The sequence below is a fragment of the Xenopus laevis genome, chromosome 1L (assembly GCF_017654675.1).
Source record: "Xenopus laevis strain J_2021 chromosome 1L, Xenopus_laevis_v10.1, whole genome shotgun sequence".
NCBI lineage: Eukaryota > Metazoa > Chordata > Amphibia > Anura > Pipidae > Xenopus > Xenopus laevis.
In genome coordinates, this window is record NC_054371.1 from 48,307,940 (window position 1) to 48,331,323 (window position 23,384).

The window sequence follows — 23,384 nt, forward strand, 5'->3', positions numbered from 1 at the left end:
CAGCATGTACCTTCTCAGGTCAGGGAGTAGTGCACAGTCTCAGGCGGCTTTGGGGAGTGGGTCTGGCATGGTGGAGCAAATGAGGGCCATGGCCCACCAGTTTATTCCCCGCCCAGTCCCGACCCTGCATAGTTACATATTAACCTGGGATGAAAAAAGACCAAAGTCCATCAAGTTCAACCCCCAAAATGAATCCCAGTGCACATATATGCACATAATTATATGGAACTATCTATACATATTTACACTATATATAGATAGTTACTTACCAACTTCAGATTTTAAAAAAATAATATCCAAGCCACTTATACTCTTAATGGAACTGCACTAGGCAAATCCATTATGGAAAAGGACCTTGGAGTTCTTGAAGATAATAAACTTGGCTGTAGAGAACAATGACAGTCAGCAGCATCAAGGGCAAATAAGGTCTTGAGCTGTATTAAAAGGGGTATAGATTCATGGGAGGAGGGGGTCATTCTTCCACTTTATAGAGCACTTGTAAGGCCCCATCTAGAATATGCCGTACAGTTTTGGTCTCCATCACTCAAACAGGACATTATTGTATTAGAGAGGGTACAGAGAAGGGCAACTAAGCTGGTAAAAGGTATTGAAAATCTTAGCTATGAGGAAAGACTGGCCAAATTGGGGTTGTTCAAGCTGGAGAAGAGGCGCTTAAGGGGTGATATGATGACTATGTATAAATATATAAGAGGATCATATAATAATCTCTCTAATGCTTTATTTACCAGTAGGTCTTTCCAGCTGACACGAGGTCACCCATTCCGATTAGAAGAAAAGAGGTTCCGCCAAAAATACTCGGAAGGGGTTTTTTACAGTGAGAGCTGTGAAGATGTGGAATTCTCTCCCTGAATCAGTTGTACAGGCTGATACATTAGATAGCTTTAAGAAGGGGTTGGATGGCTTTTTAGTAAGTGAGGGAATACAGGGTTATGGAAGATAGCTCATAGTTCCAGGAACTGGTCGGAAGAATTTTTTCCCCCTCTGAGGCAAATTGGAGAGACTTCAGGTTTTTTTGCTTTCCTCTGGATCAACTAGCAGTTAGGCAGGTTAAAATAGAGTTCAAAGGTTGAACTTGATGGATGTGTGTCTTTTTTCAACCTAACTTACTATGTTACTATGTTACTTCACCGTGTAAAAACAGCATAAAAAACTGTGATTTTTACACTTTTTTTAGAGTGACTTCCACCAGAAGCAATGTAAAATGAAGGCGTCAAATCTGGCGTTCGCATTGCGTAAAATTATACACACCTTGAGCTTTTTACACAGTTTTTTTCAGGAATTACGTTTTACACAGCATAATAAATATGCCCCATAGCATATGACCCCCTAGCATATATTCTAGGGGTCAGTTACTAACTGCAGGTAGGGTTGCCACCTTTTGCAAAAACAAATTCTGGATGGTGGGGGTGGGTACAAAAGGGACGTGGTATGACGTCAAAGGGGGCGGGGTTGTGATGCAAAGGGGTGGGGCCATGGCGCGGCCAGGACAAAAACCGAAGGACAAGCTAAGTTTACAGGGGATGGGGGGGGGCGGGCCGAGGAGTCTTTTTAAGGGTATTACAAATTTACCGGCAGCTACATTGCCGGTAAATTTGTAATACCGGCCCCGGCCTTGGCAGGTGTTTTACCGGCTAAGCTGGTAAAATACCGGCCGGGTGTCAACCCTACCTGCAGGGCAGGGAACAAAAGGCACTATAAGATATAAACAGTGCACGTTTCCCTTAAAAAATAACCAGTGACCTATGGACTGATATGCCCTCAGCACCAACTTCATTTTAGAAGAACGAGAAAAATCGCCTTGAGTTATTAACATAAAACAAGATCAGCTACTTCTAATTTGTCAGAAGTAATTCTCAAGTCCTCAAGAAAGAGAAAAATAAATAAATCAACTTTCTAAGTAAAACTATTACCACTTTGTTGCCTTAGGTCTGGACAAGGGATTGTCACATAAAGGAAAACTCAAATTACATTTCATCACTTCAGTTAAAGTGAATATTTGATTATGCATTTCCCTTTCTTCTTTACATCCTTTCATCTTCTCTTTTTAAATTAAATCACATTTACTTTGAATTTTGCATCGCGCTACATGCCACACATTAATAAGAGCGGCCACCGGACAGAAAGCGGCTTTTTACTGTTTCACAGCCACACACCTTGAGCGCACAGCACCAACCACCGACCTAATACATGAGCATAATCATTACTATTTTTTGGGAGTACAAGCAGGGGCCACACAGGGGCCACTTAAACAGCAGATGGGCAGGAGAAAGCACAAATAACACTACGTACATCCTCCTCTTTGTTGCTGAGGCAGTGCCTCTAGTGGTGAGGACCTACCAAAGCCGGCCTTGTCACTAAATACACAGCCGAACCTTTTATTTTAATTAAAATGTGTGGGTTTAAAAAAATGCTTCCTAATCATGGTTTCTAATGTATTACATTTATCCTGCAAGATCTTTCAGACTGGATTGAATTCCTCCCAGTGAATACATTACTACTGTATTATGCAAAACTTGTAATAACCATAATTGAAAACAAACTATAATGTACTTATGAGTTCACCAGACTGCCCAGAGAATTCATTATGCGTTAATATAAATGGCTTATGGTAATAACTAGTGTATCCGATCTTATAGGAGGTGGAACTGGAAAGGTTGGATAGGCTATAGCTGTTCATATTTGTATACGTTTCAGATATTCATATATATTCATAGGTAGTGACAACATCTTTCTGTCTGTCTCTATCTATCCGTCTATAGATCTGTTTTTTTGTACTATCCATGTTGTGCCACTACACAAAATGTTGATTAATACAGCCTACACTTAGCAATGTTCACTTCAAGTGACTAATATCAATTTACCTGCCAATATCTCATTAGTAATAACATAGTAAGTAAGGTTGAAAAAAGACACACATCAAGTTCAACCTTTTCAATTTTTTTCTACCTGCCCAACTGCCAGTTGATCCAGAGGAAGGAAAAAAAAACCATCTGAAGCCTCTCCAATTTGCCTTAGAGGGGGAAAATTCCTTCCTGACTCCAAAATGACAATCGGACTAGTCCCTGGATCAACTTGGACTATGAGCTATCTTCCATAACCCTGTATTCCCTCACTTGCTAAAAAGCCATCCAACCCCTTCTTAAAGCTATCTAATGTATCAGCCTGTACAACTGATTCAGGGAGAGAATTCCACATCTTCACAGCTCTCACTGTAAAAAACCCCTTCTGAATATTTAGGCGGAACCTCTTTTCTTCTACTCAGAATGGGTGACCTTGTGTCAGCTGGAAAGACCTACTGGTAAATAAAGCATTAGAGAGATTATTATATGATCCCCTTATATATTTATACATAGTCATCATATCACCCCTTATGTGCCTCTTCTCCAGGGTGAACATCCCCAATTTGGCCAGTTTTTCCTCATAGCTAAGATTTTCCATACCTTTTACAAGTTAAGTTGCCCTTCTCTGTACCCTCTCTTATACAATAATGTCCTGTTTGAATGATGGAGACCAAAACTGTACGGCATATTCTAGATAGGGCCTTGAACATGGGGTGTCATTTATTGCCCCCTAACTTCCTTGCCTCAGATAGAAACTCCCCCAGGACAACGCACTGCCATATACATTGATAAAAATATACTACCATTAAATCCATTTTGAAAGAATGATTTAAAAAACAGCCACACTTTCTATGTAGCAAGACTCCTCTAGTGAAATCAGCTTATTAGATATTACAGGCACCTGTCTGCTTTCATAATGGCTTTCAGGTGGTGATCATTTTAATGACTATCAGTCTGAGAAGAATAATAGGGCCAGAGCTCTTATTATGCATATAAGGTTCATGCTATGCCAATTTAGGGAATTCCCTCGTAGCTAGAAACAGTGATTTAACACAAGAAACAGAATATCCAATAAAGGACATTGCTCATTATTTGCCACAAAGAAATCCTCCGAGCACAGATCAATTTTCCTATTATACTTCCCTATCTTTGTTACGTTATCTGGTTCGGAGCCAGCATGGAGATGAATGCAGCCCCATACCATGAGCATAATGAGCAGTGATTTGTTTAACAATTAAACATGTAATTCACCTCCTGTTCCCCAGCAAAGACATTTCGAAGAAACAACCATCTTTTCCCTTTCACATTTTCATCACCTCTGCCGATGGAGCCTGCTGTCAAGCCAGCAGCGTGTCAGAAATGGGTGAGCAACGTGAGCCTATCGAAATCGGAAGCTGTTCTGCCTGAAAACAAAGCGCACTTTGCTCCCACGCGCCCCATGTCGTGCAGCTCATCCTAGCCACAATTACTGCCCAGACCCATCTGTACTAGCCTGATAGGAATGCTGGGCCCATTTAAAGAATCAGAAAGCCCAATTCTCTAGAACATCCATTTCTGCTTCCTAAAGAGATTTCTCTGCAGGTTCTGAACAAATACCCTCGTCTTTATAATAGACAATCAGTTACTGTTAAAATGAATCTTTAAATAAGACTGCCCAAAGCATACCAGCACATATGCGGGGGAATGTAATAAAATTCGGTAACGGAAAAACTATTCACAATGCGAAAAGTTATGCCTTTGCGCAAACAAATTTTGCTTTGCGCGAATTTAATATATCGTTTGCGAACCTAGAAACTGTTTAGCGACCACTTCCGACAGTGGAAGACCGTTTGCGAATGTTATAGTTTGCACCAATGCGCAGAAAATGTAATAAAACTAATTTTGCTAATCTTTATGTGTGCACTCTGCGACTGAATTACGCCACAATTTTGGTGGCGGAGAAAATACGCGCAAAACACTTTTGCAAATTGTGAATTTAAGTTACTGTCAACTCTATTTGCGCGCACAACAACCTCGCACAGTGGGCGCACTCACGCAAACACGTATCTCATTTGCGAATATGTATTCTCAATGCGAATTCGCAAAAAACGGAGAGACAGGAAAATCAAATAATTACAATTTTTTAAAATGTTTTTCTTTTTCCTTGTAGTACTGAACCAGCACATTGTACTTGATCTTGACTTCGATATCACAAATCCTTAATGGATGCAAAACAATCCTATTGGGTTTCATTAATGTTTGAATGATATTTTAGTAGATAAACGATGGAGATCCAAATTACAGAAAGATCCCTTTTCTGGAAAACCCCAGGTCTCACGCATTCTGGATAACCGGTTCCCTACCTGTAGTATAACGGTAAGCTCGACTCATTTGCAGCACTGAAGCCCTCTATTCTTTTGTGGCCAGAGATATTGCAATGCGTCTGTATGTTCTCCCCCTGCGTGTGTGGGTTTCCTGAGGCTACTCTTTCTTCCTTCAAAACCATACAATATAACTAGTTACAGATAAAACTGAACATATTGAGTATAATAGGAACCTTGCTTTGTATGCTCCACTGGGGCAGGGTGATGTAAATGTTGTACAAATTCCGTAAAGTGCTGCAGTATATCGGGTCAGCCATTTAGGCTGAAAAAGGAGAAAAGGCACAGGTTACTTAGCAGATAACAGATAAGCTCTGTAATAGAATATAATGGTATTCTGTAGAATGCATCTGTTATCTGCTCTGTAACCTGTGCCAAAAATGGCTGCCCCCATGGCTACACATTTATATAAATTATAGTATTATTAAATAATAAATTAAATAAATTATAGTAGTGTTTCTGAAGGAAACACACCAGTTTGACCAGTGCAGGGAAACAGTACATTATATTTTAATTACTTTAAAGCACTTTCATTTTTTGGTGTTACTGTTCCTTTAAAGTAGCCATTACATAAACGCAATAATATGATTGTAGGAAGTACAAATACAAGGTACTGTTTTACTATTACAGAGAAAAAGGAAATCATTTTTAACATTTTGAATTACTTGGTTAAAATCGAGTCTATGGGAGATGGTCTTCCCATAATTCAGAGCTTCCTGGATAATGGGTTTCTGGATAACAGATCCCATACCTGTACCATGAAGAGCTGAGAGCGTTTTATGAGGATAAACTTGCTTGTAATGGAGTTAATATTTGCATTGCCTGGTTACAATGACAGGCATAAATGTGTTTTTTAAGTAGGGAATAGGATAGAAGCGCATAAATCATACTTTTTTCGTTAATCTTTGACTCATAGTGATCTAATGCTGAAAGACACCTACTGCTACAAAAATACACTCCCTGACCTGCTGAAGTCAGTTTGCCTTGGGGGTTTTCCAGCAGTTGTCGTACAACCTTAAGCCTAAAATATGTTCATGTTGCTCAGCTGCAGTCTCCACCAGGTTTCATGCATTACGAATACAGAAAACCAGAACCATGATTAACGACATAAAACTGTTGGTATTTATATTTTAGAAGAAATCCCCAGGAACTGCACTGGAACACGCACAGATACACAGCTGGCAAAAAAAAAAATACTAGAAAATGTCAGACAAGAAAAAAAAAACAGACACATTTTTAACATAGTTTGTTTTAGAAAAGCGCTAGCGGTGAAGAAAAGTGGATTTCCATGGAACCCAGGATCCTACATACTTTTCCAAAGTGCAAAGGAAAGTAAGCACTTTTAATGAAGAAGGAAAAAAAACTAGAACTAGGCACCTAGTGGCTAATAACAACCACAGTCTGTTAAAGCCCCACGCTGTGTTCGGATATTAAACTTCTACTGAAGCTACGTGGTGCCTTGATTGTTGAGATTCTTATGCCAAGATTTCCAACCCACAGTTTGTGAGCAACATGTGGTTCAAACATCATTGGTTCTTCCTGCCAGGAGACTCCAGCACTCCCCGGAATCCTGCACTTTATTGTTTCTTGTACATTTCATGGCATTGACTAGTGATTAAAGCAACAGTTATGGCTGCTTGATTTTTTCACTGTAACATTTTTTTTCTTGTTCAAGGCTGAGAATATTTTCAGCTTTTAGAAATAACTGAATAGGAGCAAGCTAATTTCTAGGGACTGACTGGGAAATCCAAATCAAGGTGATTCCAGCCTAAAAACATTCAATAAGGCACAGTTTTGGTAACATGTAAATAACTGCAATCAGAGGGCTGACATGACTGCAGTGTCTTTCATTTATAAAACTCTGCCTTATCCTGAAGCACTGTACAATGGGGTTTAGATCTATGGATTTGGAAGAAGATAAAACAAACAAAAATCAATAGACAGGGATGCCATGCTTACAAGGGCATACTATAGAGATGAAGAGGGCTTTGGTTACTACAAGAGAAAAGAAGTGTCTGTAGCAACAAAAGGTGCAGGAAACGGGGCTGCGGGTAAATGGGCTTTGCTTTTAAGTACAACACAGATGAACAAAAGTGCGTCATTATCCCAAGCTTGCCAGCATCATGTATAACTCTATCTGCACTGTTTGTCCATTATTTTATGGATTGTGACTCATCCAACACTAAGGGGCAAATTCTCTAAGCGGCACAAATTCAATAGCGACCACTTAGCAAGGCATAAATTCGCCAGGACAACACTAATTCCCTAAGATGCAAAATTGTGTCCAGGGAGCCGAACGCTGGCGAAGTTGCGCTAGCGTTCCTTTGGCAAGCAAAGCGAAGTTGCGCTAGCATTGGCTAATTTGCATAGGGCGGAAGGTGAAAGTTAAATGGACGTATATGTTGCAGCAAATACATTACACTACACAAGCCCAGGGAACCTTAATAAAATAAAGTTGTTATAATGTCCTACACATGAGCCCAGTGTATAGTTTATGTGCCAAATTTACGGTCTTTTGCAGGCTATCACTCAGAAAAAAGAAAAAGACACCAGCATTTTTTTCAAACAAAAAATTGACGCATTCCATTGAACTTTGTCTGGTTTGAGGTGGTGAAGGCAACTCGGAGGTAACGTTCAGTAAAATCCACATCTTAGTGAATTTGCGCAGTTACGTCTGTTCGCCAGAGTGAAAATTCACCTGTCGTTAAGAGTGCGAAGCAACGCTAGCGTCTTTCTCGTTCGCTAGCGAAGTGACGCCTGCGCCCGTTAGGGAATTGGCATAGTTACGAAATTACGTCACTCTGGCGAATTTTCACTTCTCCCTTTAGGGAATCTGCCCCTAAGGCTCTCAATGGAAATACAAAATGTTTTTGGCTTCTTTGTGTTTTCACTATAACTTTAAGGCAATGTGGGGAAGAGGCAGTTTAAGGATGTACATGAAGGCTTACAAAATCTTTAACACTCTTGGCTTGGTTAATGGGAAAACATTTATCTTATAGGTAGGATATAAACACATTGCTATAGTTTATTGCATAGAACATTATTTATTAGCATATTTGGCCTTTTTAATGTGTGGCACCTGCTCTACTGCTGAAATATAATCCTGACTCTGCACCTCCAGTGAATAAATGGCCATACAACAAGGCAGAATTCATGCTTTCCTTGCCAAGCAATAAAACGTGCAAAATCTCTCCGGGTTTGGCCTGTCCCTGTTGTACGGCTATAACAGTTATAAGGAATTACAGTGAGATGGAACTCAACCTGCTCTGCAACTCTTCTTTGTGTAACTGCAGGACTACATGCATCCGACTACTTTCATAAACACCAAGTTATGTGAATTTGCCCAAAAATGGCAGTTGTTAAAACTAATCTGGAATCTGGAAAACAGAGCTAGATAGCGTGACATGAAGCAGTCTCGTTTTTAAGAACGCCTGGCTGCCACAGTCTATGTTTATTTAAATACATTGGAGCCTGGGGTCTCTCTATATTCCAGTGACAGTTATGAAAAGGTTAAAGAGGAATATTCAATGGACCTCCCCACCCCAATACGGGCAGAACAGTGCAACCATTCCAGACAAAGCATTTGTCCTTTACAAATAAATACAGATGGATTTCATATGAGCAGAATAGCAAACACACTGCAAATAATAACACACAGCTACTTGGTATAGTGTCGGTTTGGCAACGTTATTATGCTTCTCACTTATTTAAATGATCCCAATAATTCTGCCAATTTAGTCAGTGCATTCCACTCTGCATAGTCAAGTATGTAATGCAATAACCCTATGCATGAACAGTCTGTTCTCCCCACAGCAAGTTATAAGGGAAAGTCTTCCTTTAAAGGAACTCGTCTCTTTTGAAATGCACAAACTGGCCAAGCGCCAAGGGGAGCTGGTGCTTAAGCAACCAAGACTGAGCAGTGACTGTGTGCATTTCAATCTCAGCCAACCGCAGTAAATGTTATTGGAGTTTTTGTGCTGTAAAATTGCTGCTTTCATGCCCACTGCATCTGACAATAGAAATCCTCGGTCTTGGGAGAGCAAGAGAGGGGCTGATGCATCTTACAGGCAGTTTGCTGCATCCTTTCAATATTAGGGTTGCGCTGCTGCATGCTCCTAATTGCATGGTGACAGCATGATTCATGTCATCCGCACATAGATCTGCTGCACATGCACACTGCAATAGGGAAAGTCCATACAAGCAACTCTTTGCAAAATAAAAATACATGGAAATTGAATTCCACCTCTGTTTTTTTTTAATCAGCTTTGTCCCGCTGAGCAGCCATAAAACCTTATTAGGCGCATATGACTGAGCCCCTGCATACGGCATCTGAAATGCAGGGACAGATAAAATAGTCTGACTACATTAATGAAATGCTGAATGCTACAGATATACTTGAACGGCAGAGGGTAAAATGCACAGGGGATCTCAAAATTTAATGCAATGCAAACGGGTCAATATTTTATACATTTCTGTCCTGTTTCAATTCTGTTTTTTTTTTTAAGCATTCCCCCTTGGTTTTACAGGTTAAACCGTGCTATTATACATGAATTATGTGGAACACACAGTGGGTGCTTGCAGTGTGTGCTGGTTCCTATAAGGGATGCACCGAATCCACTATTTTGGATTCGGCCGAACCCCTGAATCCTTCGTGAAAGATTCGGCCGAATACAGAACTGAATACGAATCCTAATTTGCATATGCAAAAAAATTAGGGGTGGGAAGGGGAAAACATTTTTACTTCCTTGTTTTGTGACAAAAAGTCACGCTATTTCTCTCCCCGCCCCTAATTTGCATATGCAAATTTTCAGATTCGGTTCAGCCGGCCAAAAAGATTTGGCCGAATCCTACTGGAAAAGGCCGAATCCTGGATTCAGTGCATCCCTAGTTCCTATAAGGCAATCCTGATGGGTCATTTGGTTGTCCATTTTCCCAGACTAACCCATCTTCAAATGTCTATTTATATTAAATCCCTAAAAGTAAAATGGGTACACTTTAGCAAGAAACTTCAGTCCTCCTGTATATGCTACTTACATCTATGAGACCTGTTATCCAGAATGCTCGGGACCTGGGGTTTTCCAGATAAGGGATCTTTCCATAATTTGGATCTCCGTACCTTAAGTTTACTAAAAAATTATTTAAACGTTAATTAAAGCCAATAGGATGGTTGTGTCTGCAGTAAAGCGTAATTATATCTTAGTTAGGATCAAATACAAGGTACTGTTTTAAAGCAATTGTTAAAAATTTAATTTAATTATTTGGTCAATGGGAGATGGCCTTCCTGTAATTCAGAGCTTTCTGGATAACGGGTTTCCAGATAACAGATCCCATACCTGTATACAATGATATATTTTAGTTCTGTCACAGCCTTCAGCAACTCCCAGAATCTTCTGCCACTCGCTGATAGCTGGCTAGCAATAATGGTGGTGTTAGTTTGAACTCCTTCACCTGCTATAGTCAAACCAAGGATGTGCTTTAATTAACCCTAGGGGTCATCCAATTACAATGTTATTATTATATCTTGACAGTAACTACTAATATTGTAATTGCAAGCTGTGTATTACATCAGGGTGAATGAATAAAACAAAGAAATCATGGACAGGGAAAAAGAGGCTCAGAACAAAGGGAAAGAAGGTCTTATACGTACAAAGAGAGGAGACATTCCCGTTACAAATTAACTGAATATCAGGTTGTTCAGTGCAGTTAATGGGTAGAACAAATAACATTCCTAAACAAGCATAAACAAGATTTAACATGATATATTTATCTTGTAAAAAACAGAGATTTATTTTCCATAAATCTAGATATTGCGGTGTTTAAATACAGATGATAAATTGGTATTGACAGCACAGCATGTGTATTGACCCTGAAGAATCTCTGCACAACACCAATACAAACAGTAAGAACATATAATACTACAGAAGGAGGCATGCATTTTGCCAGATCCCAGGATTTTTTCAATAAGTTTTACATGTGGCTGATTTTTTTAGGATTAGCCAACCAATCGGAAACCCAGTTGGTCACATGATTCACTACTCTAACTACTTTAAAACATATCTGCTCACCAAAACTATGCCGGCAGTCAAGTACAGGTATGGGATCTGTTATCAGGAAACCTGAGTTTGTTATCCAAATTATGGAAAGGTTGTCTTCGTTTTATCCAAATAATTTTATCCAAATAATCCAAATTTTTAAAAATTATTTCTTATTTCTCTGTAATAATAAAACAGTAGCTTGTACTTGATCCCATCTAAGATATAATTAATCCTTATTGGAAGCAAAACCAGCCTATTGGGTTTATTTAATGTTTACATGATTTTCTAGTAGACATATGGGGGTAGATTTAACAAAGAGTGAAGTTAGAGATCTCTACAGTTCGCAGAGTAAAATAACAACTCTCTCCATTCATTTATATGGGATTTGTAAAGGTGAACTTTCACCCTTTAAAATCCAATATAAATGAATGGAGAGAGGCGGTATTTCACTCTGTGGACTGTGGAGATCTCTAACTTCACTCTTTGATAAATCTAGCCCAAGGTATGAAGATCCAAATTACAGAAAGATCCGTTATCTGGAAAACTCCAGGTCCTGAGCATTTTGAATAACAGGTCCCATACCTGTAACTACGGAAATCTGTGTTGAATTTCAAATATGCAAATTAGGTTTTTGTATTTAATTGTTATTTGGTTGAATCTTCAACGTTGGCATTTACATAAAGCAGCTGTGCACCCACATGATGAGGGGTTTAGAGTTGCTCATGCTTTATTCTAGACATGTTTGGCCATCAGTGGGACATACCCATGACCTGAATCCAAAATACATCCAAATGATACATGCAATGAAGCAAGGGGGGGGGGGCTTGCTCATATGACACGCTACCACTCACATTTGAACAATCTGTAAGTCTTAAGTTTCCATATCATGTTTTAATCAGAATTTTGGCTTTACTAATGTAGGCTATAAATCTGACAGCAAGGGCACTGGGGTAAAGAACCAAAGCTGCAACATACAGAAACTAATTAGTACAATATTTTGCACTGCACAGTACCATTATTATTTTTAATCTAGGCTTCCTACTACTATAATTAAGTAATTATTCATCATGTTCTGCCGATAACGCATATTCTGTGTGCTTCATATTTATATGGATCCAGGGCACAGAAAACAAACCAGCCCAATGAAACTATATTGAATTTAATTTTAGAGGAGGCCACTTATTTTCTTCTTGACCCCAAAATAGCAAAGCAGATTTATCATCTACATTCATTAATAATGTGGTATCTCAACATTAGCCGTTTTTTGCTGAATAGATAAGCAAGCCATTTTTTACAAGGTTTTGTAATGGAGATAAAATATCAGCCATCATCAATGCTGACTTTGACATCTTGACAGTGCTTTCGGAAATAGCTCCTTTTTATTGCTGCAGGTAAAACCTACTTTCGTCTAAATCTCTAAAGGATGACCCGGTGTCAACAGGTCTTAAGCTAAACCCTCCCAAGGGACTATATCAACCTTGAGTATATTTGTATATATATTTGCATAACACTACAAGACTACTCTATGTCATGCAATTAATACCAATTTGTCTGGAGCAAAAACGTGTTTTTGGCGATACTTGAGGTCCCTAAAGCTGGCCATAGTCGCAAAGATCTGATCGTACGAATCAAGGATTCATATTTTTTTTAGGACCGTATGTGGAGAGTCCCGACATTTTTCGTCCGGCGGAGATCGGTAGTTTGGTCGATCAGACAGATTAAAAGATTTCTGTCGGCTGCGGGTAATATCTCTGCATGTATTGCCGATCACACGATTTTCAGAGAGAGACTGTCACTAGCTTTGGTCGGACATAACTTTTGTCCGATTGCTGTCAGGGGCAGAATATCGGCTGATCTGTTCTTTTCTACTTTATTTGATCGGAATGGTTAGTAGCAGGTCGGGAGATGGGGAAGTCCGATCGTACGATGATTCGATCTTTGCGTCTATGGCTAGCTTTAAGCCTACCTCTGGTTTCAAGGCAAGATCTTTCCAAACTGTAATGTGGCAATTAATTGACCACCGTCTTCTCAACTGTCTTTGTTGTTGACTGGCATATATATTATTAGCGTGGAAAGGATTCAAAGGATGTTCGATTCTCATCAAAACTCTTGAAGGTAAATTATGGTAAGACTGTATCCTTGTTATTCTTTAAGTTATGCCTGAATGGGTGATACACCAATGTTTTCCTATATTTGTATCCCAATGTGACTCTTCGGATAAAAGAAGAGTCACATTTTTTGCAATAACGTTTTGCTTATTCATAGGCAGACCATTACAAACATAGGCCTTGATATATTGCCCTTGGCAATGTTTATGGATAGTAATAAAAACCACAGTCTTAATAGTTACATTGATTTCCATGACAAAAAAAATGGAGATGGTGCAGCCCAAGAATGGGTCATTCATCCTACAACTTTACATAAAGATCTTTAATAAATTATGTACCTTAGAAGCCCAAATAAAATGCACAATATGTGAATTTGTACTAAAAAAATGTATTTCTGAAAAAAGGTGCCACAAAGGGAAAAAATGTAAACCTCTAGAGAACAGATTAGATTAATGGCATTGCATTTTTAGATCTTGGATACAAGTAACTGGAGACATAGTTTGTCATAACCACTGTCATTCACATCTAAAAATATATGCCACATAATATGTACGTGTAGCGCAAATTTTATTTCCACATTAAGAGCATAGCTGAATAGGAAAATGAACAGTTTTAAGCAACACAAGCTGCCTAACACTTTTGACATTTCACAATGGATTAATGAATTCAGTCACTACCAGTTATTAAACTGGCACGGCCACGCTTAAGGGTGAAATGCCAAAGCTGAGTTAAATATTGATTTTTAGATTCTCATAACAGGCGAGAGGAACAAAATATGTATCTTACGTAGGAAAGCTGAGAATATTTAGGATTCCGGAGAGCTTAAACCTCTAATATTTTCAATATGATTCAGATTTCTTTCTTTAAATAAAAATTTCATTGACAGTGGCACATTGTGCATGGCCATGAATTCATGAAAACAACGATAACCTAACCTAATTTCTCAAGCAATGAGCTGTTGCTGTTTTTATTTGGAAAAGGCATAGAATATTGGCCAGATTTACTTTAACGTTCGAGTTTGGGTCCCCTAAAAGTGCATACATTTACTAAATTCCACATAATGGCATAAAATGCTGAAAATTTGTGATTTCCAGCTGGCAAATAAAGACAAAAATCTGTTCTTTCCAATTGATAATTAAGTAAAACCCAAATGTGTATTTGCTTTTATGACTTTTATTCTTTTAACCTATTCTGTTAGCAGTAGATTACAGTAAAACAATGGCGTTCATTTAGCTTCATATCTATATGTAACTCCAAGCTTGCCCAGCACCAGACTCCAAACACAGTGAATAAAAAAAATAGGTGAAAAACCTCAAATGAAGCATTCCACTGATGGAGCTAACTGCACATCTGGTCTGTTTGTCATCTGTGTGTTCCCTTTTATTTTATTAACATGTATTTATATAGCGCCAACATTTTGCGTAGCACTGTATGAACTATGGAACTTTAAAGTTATCAAACAAATCCTGGGCTGTCGCTGCATGGCAATTGTAAGAGTGCAGTATTTATTTATTCATATGGCCTGAAAAAATAACTATACACCTTAACTACTTTAAAAACTTTATATTTGTAAATGTTTCTGCACCCTCTTATAATGATAATACAGGTATGGGACCCATTATCCAGTATGCTCAGGACCTAGGGTTTTCCAGATAATCTAATCTTTCCGTAATTTGGATCTTCATACCTTAAGTCTAAAAGAAAATCATTTAAACATTAAATAAACCCATTAGGCTGGTTTTGCTTCTAATAAGGTTAATTATATATATGTACTGTTTTATTATTAGAGAAAAAGGAATAATTTTTTTAAAAATTTGAATATTTCAATAAAATAGAGTCTATGAGAGACAGCTATTATATCATTCAGAGCTTTCTAGATATCGGATTTCCGGATAACAGATCCCATACTACCTGTAATATGGTATCTGTAATTCTGAGCTTTCTGGATAATGGATTTCTGGATAATGGATCCCATACCTGTAATTAATATGAATCACTTACACATTCAAGTAAATGAACAGTCTGGGAGAATATACCCCCGATTAAAAATGTATTTCTCAGCTCAATTTGCCTTCCATCTGTATTAACTACTAACCAATCGCAAAGTGACACAAGTGCCCCTCCCCTTATTCAGTTGAAGGGGAACATATCAGGACGTATAATTAAACAAATGTGTTAGAAATTGTAGGATAAATCAAACACAATTTCAATATAGCTGTCATTTCATGGCTAACCTGTTCCATATTCATCACATTTTTATAATATTCCCAAACCAAAATCTTTTTTTTCAAATGGACATTCATATGAGTTTTCCACATTGTTTTTATCAACAATGACACTACAACTGTAGGGGGGGGGGGAATCACACACTGAATAGCAATGTAGGACAAAAGTTTTCTGAACAAAGATCTGTTATGGCTATCCAGGTTTTGTAAGCAACTTGGCAGTAATTATAAAGCAAAGAACAGGATTATTTATTTAGGTATCTAAAATCATCATCTTGAGTAGCTTGTATGATAGGGGGAGCTAATATGGCACTAGCACCATCCTTTCAGACCTCTGTACAGACACATACTTTGTCACAGGAGGCCAAAACATCTGAAACCCTCTGCCCCTCATTGTAAATGGGGAACTCCCATTCATTCACTAAATAAGAAATGCAGGAGATTCAGGAACAGGCAAGGTGTTGTAGAAGATGGTCAGTATCTCAGAAGCGCTTACAGCTCTAACAGCTCCACAAGACTGCTACAGACAGACTATATAACAGAGAACATTGGTCTTCTAGAACACAACACAGGTCAGCACTTGGAGTTTGTAGTACCCCTTGGAATCCTTGGAAGAGGTTCAGGTTGCTCTTCTAACTAGCCCAATCTTTCACTTATTAAAGTGGACCTGTCACCCAGACATAAAAAGCTGTACAATAAAAGTCCTTTACAAATGAAACATGAAATTCAAATAAGTTTTTTTATTAAAGCATTCATAGCAGTTGTAAACTCATTTTAAAAATCTCAGCTGTCAATCAAATATTGCCTGCCCCTCCTCTATGCCTTAGGCATAGAGACGGGGCAAGCAACTGTTTCATTCAGCACTTCTTAGATGTCACTGCTCTCCACCCATTCTCCTGTTCTCTTCACTGTTTAATTGTGTAACCAGGGCATGGGGTGGACATCAGGTCCCCCAATCTGGTGCACAAACAAGATTCTGAGATAATGAAAGGCTTGCCTTAATAAGAGTATCCACAAAATGGCTCCTCTCTGCTTGCTATAATTATGAATTCCCAGACTGAATGAAACAAGATTCAAATAATTTTTATGGTGTAATTAAAGTTTATTTTGATTGACTATTGTGATAAAATAGGATTCAGAATATTTTTTCTGGGTGGCAGGTCCCCTTTAAGTGACTAAACAGGATCTACTCTACCATGTAGTGGTCTTCATTCACCAGTTGAATTCCACTAAGGTCTGATGTTGGGCCTTTTCCTGGGCCTTTCTACACCACCCAAAAACAGCTAATTAGTGGTTAATGCAAAAAAAATCTTAACCTCTTAACTTTAACTCCTTATGTGTTGTTTATAAATGTTATTAACAGACACTTGTTGAATAATGGGACATTATAGCTTCCCACATAGGAAGAATGGTGGAAAAGGGGAATGATCTTAGAAAAACTGAGGTATACACAGTACTCCTCATATATTGGTACATTCTACTTCATCGTTGGAGATAGATAACGTAGCACTGTGTCCAAATTAATTCACCATTATAAATACTAGCAGACATAGCAAAATACTGCATTTCAACTTTTCTACATGCTATTGAAATGCTAAATAAAGGCTGTTTCCTATTATTCACAAATTTACTAGTCTCTGTTGCAACTTGCTCTGTTCAAAACTAGGGATGCACCGAATCCACTATTTGGGATTCGGCCGAATCTCCGAATCCTTGGTGAAAGATTTGGCCGAATACCGAATCCGAATTTGCATGTGCAAATTAGGTGCAGGATAGAAAAAAGTGGAAAAAAAATCTTGTTTTGTGATGAAAAGTCACGTGATTTCCCTACCTGGAAATTAGGATTCGGATTCGGTTCGGCCAGGCACAAGGATTCGGCCGAATCCTGCTGAAAAATGTCAAATCCTGGCTGAATCCCGAACCGAATCCTGTATTTGGTGCATCCCTATTCAAAACAATGGAAAATACAGCTAACAAGCAATTTAATTACTTACACTGGGCAAGATGAATGAATCATTTTCATTGGCATCTTTGGTAGAGAACATACTTATCAGAATACAACAAATAAAGGCTAACATAACATTGTGAGAAAGAAGCACTGAGCGTAGAGGAAAGTCAAACTTCGGACAAGATGTCCTGTTCTTACCATAACATGGGACACACTCTGAGAGAGCAGCAGGATGCACCAAACATGAGCTGGCACTGAATTCTTCATCAGTGTCAGAGTCTTGAATTGGTCGGTTACCACTAGAACTTAGTAACCACTTCGAGTTGTCATGGAGATGGGGTGATGGAGAAGGGGAATGTAAATGTTCAATAACTGATGGACTAGATGTTGTAGATGGCATGGGAGAACCTGAGAATGAAAATAAACATTTTTGTAAAACAAAAAAAATAGCTCTTGGCTGAAAGGGATGGGGGAACATAAAATCAATGCCTTAATCAAATTAAAATCACATTGATCCTCAATATAAATATTTATAATCACATTTTTTTTTTAAAACCTTTACTTTATAATCAAACTGCATAAACAGATACACGAAATGCTATATCATTTAATTTTGCAGAGTGGATGTATCCATTGAAAGAAGCATATTTCCCACTTGCTACACTGATCAAAAAGCAATTCAAATTCACAGAAGAATGTGAACTTGCCTGTAGGTGGAGCACAGTGTCTAGAAACAAACGACTCATAAGGCCAAGGTTCGTTTAAAAAAAAAAAAAAAAAAAAAAAAAAAAACACAGGCCCGAATTGAGTAAATGTTACAGACAATAACTGTTTATTTACATATCTACATTGATGCTAAACCACATGTAAGGTTTTCTAATACATATATGTGTGTGTATAATAAATAAATATATATGTGTATATAGACACAAACACACTTAGAAAAATATATAGATTAATATTTTAAAATGTACACATATATTTAAACAAATTATGGAGTAGACGTGCCTGCTCCCAAAGGCATTTAACGGTAATGGTTCTTATTTATACAATCATGTTTTATCCCCATAAGCCTGTGTATATTTTTCTATATATACATCTGCTGAACAGAAATAAATCAGCACTTACACAGTCAGACACAGCTCAATAATCAAAACAAAATAACGAAACAATGGGAATCAATCTGAATTTGGAAATTAGACACAGCAGATCTATATATATGAGTTTCCATAGCATCGGAGGAAGATCTACTTTACGCTGGCAGAATATATCAATTTAACAGCTCGTTACAGGCCATCACTGAGATGCAGGTGTAAATACTTCCATAGTGTATAACAATTTATCACAAGTTTACATTGGATTAAATGCTAATACTTTCTCACAATATTATACTAGGTGACAATTCATCACTGGTTTTTTTTTTCCATAGGATTAAATAGTAAGTCTTCCTCGGTGGATCAGAATCTATTACAGCTCAGTACAAGCTTTCTCTAGGGCTTAAAGAGTAGTGCTTGCTAGATATATCAAAGATAGGATTTCACCAAGGGGTTGACACTAATTCTTGCTTTGTATATTGTGTTACATTTAAATGTACAGCATATTTACATAAGCTAAACAGAGAGCACACTGCCTCCTTAAAACCGTATCCTGTTTACAAAACTATGATTATTTCTCTAATAGCATATTTCATTTTCACCTAATAATGAATGAATTCAATTTAAGCTAGTCACTTAAGTTTGGCAACAAGATTTCACCTAGTCACGCCATAATGTGGGTATTTTCTATTAGCCCTTAGAGAGTGACGATATTTAAAAAAATGCCACAAAATTGTCTAGTGGTTGAGCTGTGACGTCACATGATCAGTGTTCATTAGGGCATCTAGTAGGGAAACAATTTACAAGGGAAATAATTAATATAAAAACTATTCCTTGCAATAGATATAATCTGGCACCAAAAAAAAAATCCACATTCCACAAATAGCAGAAACTGGAGTTGGCGTTAATTGATTCCCAAAAAAATTGCTCTGAATTCCCTTCTGACATTAGCTCTTATGCTTGTATAAATAACGCCATCTATTGCAAGACAAATTATGCCTCAGCGTAATGAACAACTTCCTGGAGCTACAAGATGGCTTCTCAGAGCCATTATTTGAAATTACTTGTGACTCCGTGCATTCCAGCACCCACGTGTAAAAGCCCTTACAGCAATCACTAGAGATGCACCAATCAGAGGACTTGTTTAGTCGTATACATTTTTTAGGGTCACTCAGCAGCTACACTATTACACCCTAGCAGAGATCTGTTATATAGAGAGCTTTATTCCACTCTGGTTTATGTTGAAGGAAGCAGTTTACTTCCCCTTCACCTTTTCACTATTATACGCTGACATATCTGGAAAGTGTTTATTTTGCTATAGTCACAATACTTCAGTCATAGCAGAGGTAACATGCCCCAGATAGAGAAATTCTCCAATATTTCTCTCATTTCTTATCTCTCCTTCTGTCCACTACTTTATAATAAATACATTTAGACACTGGCTGTGTTTTCATAACCTTACATGTAGGACACGAGCCGAACAAAAGGAAACATTCACAGCCACATATGTTTCCACTTTATCATTTATTTATTGTGTGCTAATGAACAGACTGAGGATTACTCAGACTTCTAAGATAAAAATAATCAGATGAAGCCAGCACAGGCAGATTGCAAAGATACACTGCTTCCGTATCAGACACCAGTGGCTGGGGCTTTACATACAAATATATTTACTTTGAAAATTATTGGAATTTGCTATAAGCTCTCGATGGAATCTCCCTGAAGAAATTATATGAACGTGCTATACTGGTAAATATTCCCGCTCCAACATGGGCAACCGACAGCGCAGACAGTCCTGAATCTGGGCTTTTTAGAATGTAGCTACTGTCCCATAATCCCACTCGTTGGATAAGAGTATTACACTAAATTGGAAGGCAAGGTATTATGGGTAGTAAACCATGGTCACCTCCTGCAGGATATGCCTGTATTCATATGCACAGAATAATTAACAATTTATATTAACTTACATAGTTTTTATCGAATGCATGCTTCGTTGTAGTTCTACTACTTCAATATGATGATAGGATGTCCCTCACTATTCCTTACACAGAGGGCTTGCAGTAAAATATAGGACAGCACATAAATATTCAACCAAAATCTCACCCTAAACATTAGACCCTTGTTCAGTGCCTTTGGCCCTTCTTGGGATACTTCTAGGACATACTCAAGGGCTTAAAGGGGTGGTAACTTTAAGTATATTTTAGAATGGCCAATTCTGCAGCTGTCAAGTGGGTGTAGCTGACCCCATCTAAAAACAAATGCTCTGTAAGTGTCAGGGCACACAGGCAGATTCAGAGAGATTAGTCTCCTGGCGACAAATCTCCTCTTCTTCGGGGCGACTAATCTCCCCGAACTGCCTCCCCTGCCTTTTTGCCGGCTAAAATGTAAAAATGTATATCGCCGGCTGGATGGCACTCAGCGCGATTCACGAGGAAACTTCGCGTGGCTTGGAAAATAAATCGCAGCGAGTGCCATTCAGCCGGCGATTTACATTTTGTCTGGCGGGAGAGCCGGGGAAGGCGGTTTGGGGAGATTAGTCGCCCTGTAGAAGAGGAGATTTGTCGCCGGTCGACCAATCTCCCTGAATCTGCCTGTGTGCCTGACCCCAAGGCTACAATAGTTATTGCAACTTTTTATTACTTATCTTTCCATTCAGGCCCTCTCCTATTCATACTCCAGTCTCTTATATAAATCAATGCATGGTTACTAGGGTAATTTGGACCCTAGCAACCAGAAACTATAAACTGGAGAGCCGCTGAATGGAAATCAAAATGACTCAAAAACCACAAACAATAGAAAATGAAAACCAATTGCAGACTGTCTCAGAATATCACTCTCTACATCATACCTGTTGCAGGTCTAAATTGCGTTTGTAGCCAGTTAGTGCAAAAACGAATGACATATGGAGAGTGAACATAAGAAAAGGCAATGACTTCATTGTGTATGGATACATACCATATTGATGATACAGGGGGAATTTATTCTCTGTACCAGTCAAGCTGCACAGACACCCCTAAGGCACCATTATGATAATGTAACCCACTGTGGCGTTAGTCCTTCCTATCCAATAAAGTTGACACCTCTGTGCCAAATGCATCCCTGACAACAAATATTGCAAAGCAGAACAAATCAGATACACATAAAATAAGTCTAGCTTAAACAAAAGAAGTCTCTTTTAGCATTTTATGTTCATCAGGGTTATATTTCATTTCCTAGTATAGTTCTTAGTGCAGCTGAAAGCTAAAGGGCACATATTCTATATGCAGTTAGTACTAGGTGTTCACTAGATTTGATCAATGCTGGTTGCCAACAATGATCCTTCCTGTTTGAGCTCTAGGAAAAATGTCATGTCGCAAGTACTTTTTTCATCTAACACACCCAGAACTAAATCCAGCATCACTTTGGCTCATGCTTTTAATTATAAATCCATTTTCTACTATAGACCCCCCATTTGCTACTCAACCTGTAAAGCTTGGCAGTGGCATTTATCTCACGGCTGGATATTGCAGCCTTATGCAGTCAACCTGTGGCGACAGTTATCTCTTAATTAAAACTCGACATGCAAATAGCACTATTGAAAAGTGCTCTTGCACAGCCATTACAGAGCATAACAATTTATAACGGAGCAATTCTGTTCCTTCCTATGGCTAAAATACTAAAAGAACCCATTGTGGCTGACGTAAAGAATTCCGTAAGGCACCGTGCAGCTGGCCAATTCTTTATTAATACAAATAAAACAATGGGATACTGGCAAATCTTTCCAAAGGGGATGTAACTTACATTAAACTAATAGTGAATTGTGCTTCCTTTGCTAGAGAAGAGTCTTCGGAATCCATTCATCTAATTACATATGAAGATCTATGCAAAGGAATTATGCATGAGATTGGGAGTACTCCTGCAGAGAAGGCCCTGATCCATAAACTGGAAATAACTAGGCATGCTTGAGAGTGTGCGCTCTCTGCCACAGCCTTTGGGCTGAAGAAAAAGCAAAGCTGCAGAGCCTATAGCTGTCTGGAGGTTCTGGGAGTTGTAGTTTTACAACAGCCTGAGGGTCATTAACTGGACATAATTGATGCCATAATATTAGACAGAGTATATTTCCAGGCTATGAGGCTTACCTGATCCTTGATAAAAATATTGACCTTATTCTAGAATAGATAATAAAACACATGGGTATGAAGGAAGAAAACACACTGGGGCTATTTATTCACTCACTGCCTATAGTTTCTACTTTGTAGTTTCCAGCAGCTGAGGGCTTCATTGCCGGGTAGTAAACTAAAAGGCCAGGACAGAACTATTTACTAAATCAACCTTCACATTCCTTGCCATCCATGTAATTATATATTTTACTTCCTATATTTTTATGGTTTTTCCCTATAAATAACATTGGCACCAAGCAACATTTTTACCGGCCAGGTGGCAACCCTAGTGTGACCTATGGGGGCTTAGGTTTTCTACTTGTCTAATAGCCCATAGCAACCAATCAAGAGGTAGCATTTACTGGTTAGCTATCTGAAAAAAAAAAAAAACATATGATTGGTTGATGTTTGCTACTATATGTGGGAGAATTAAAATTTTTTTTATTACATTGGTGATCCCCAACCAATGGGTCATGAGCAACATGCTCACCAACCCCCTCAGTTGCCTCAAAGCAGGAGCTTATTTTTTAATTCCAGGCTTGGAGACAATTTTTGGTGGAATAACAATCAGGTGTACTGGCAAACAGAATCTCCTGTATGCTGCTAGTTCACAT

At 38.4% G+C, this 23,384-nt stretch overlaps 1 protein-coding gene across 4 annotated transcripts in view; it reads right to left on the reverse strand.

The window, feature by feature from the left end:
* Window positions 1-23,384, reverse strand: part of LOC108698820 (teneurin-3) — a 299,615-nt gene that overhangs the window by 186,177 nt on the left and 90,054 nt on the right. For all 4 annotated transcript variants that reach the window (XM_041589114.1, XM_041589120.1, XM_041589113.1 and 1 more), the window contains exon 2: window positions 17,736-17,945. In XM_041589114.1, coding sequence (XP_041445048.1) covers window positions 17,736-17,937 — 202 coding nt within the window. In that variant the 5' untranslated portion in view covers window positions 17,938-17,945. The remainder of the gene's footprint in view (window positions 1-17,735; window positions 17,946-23,384) is intronic.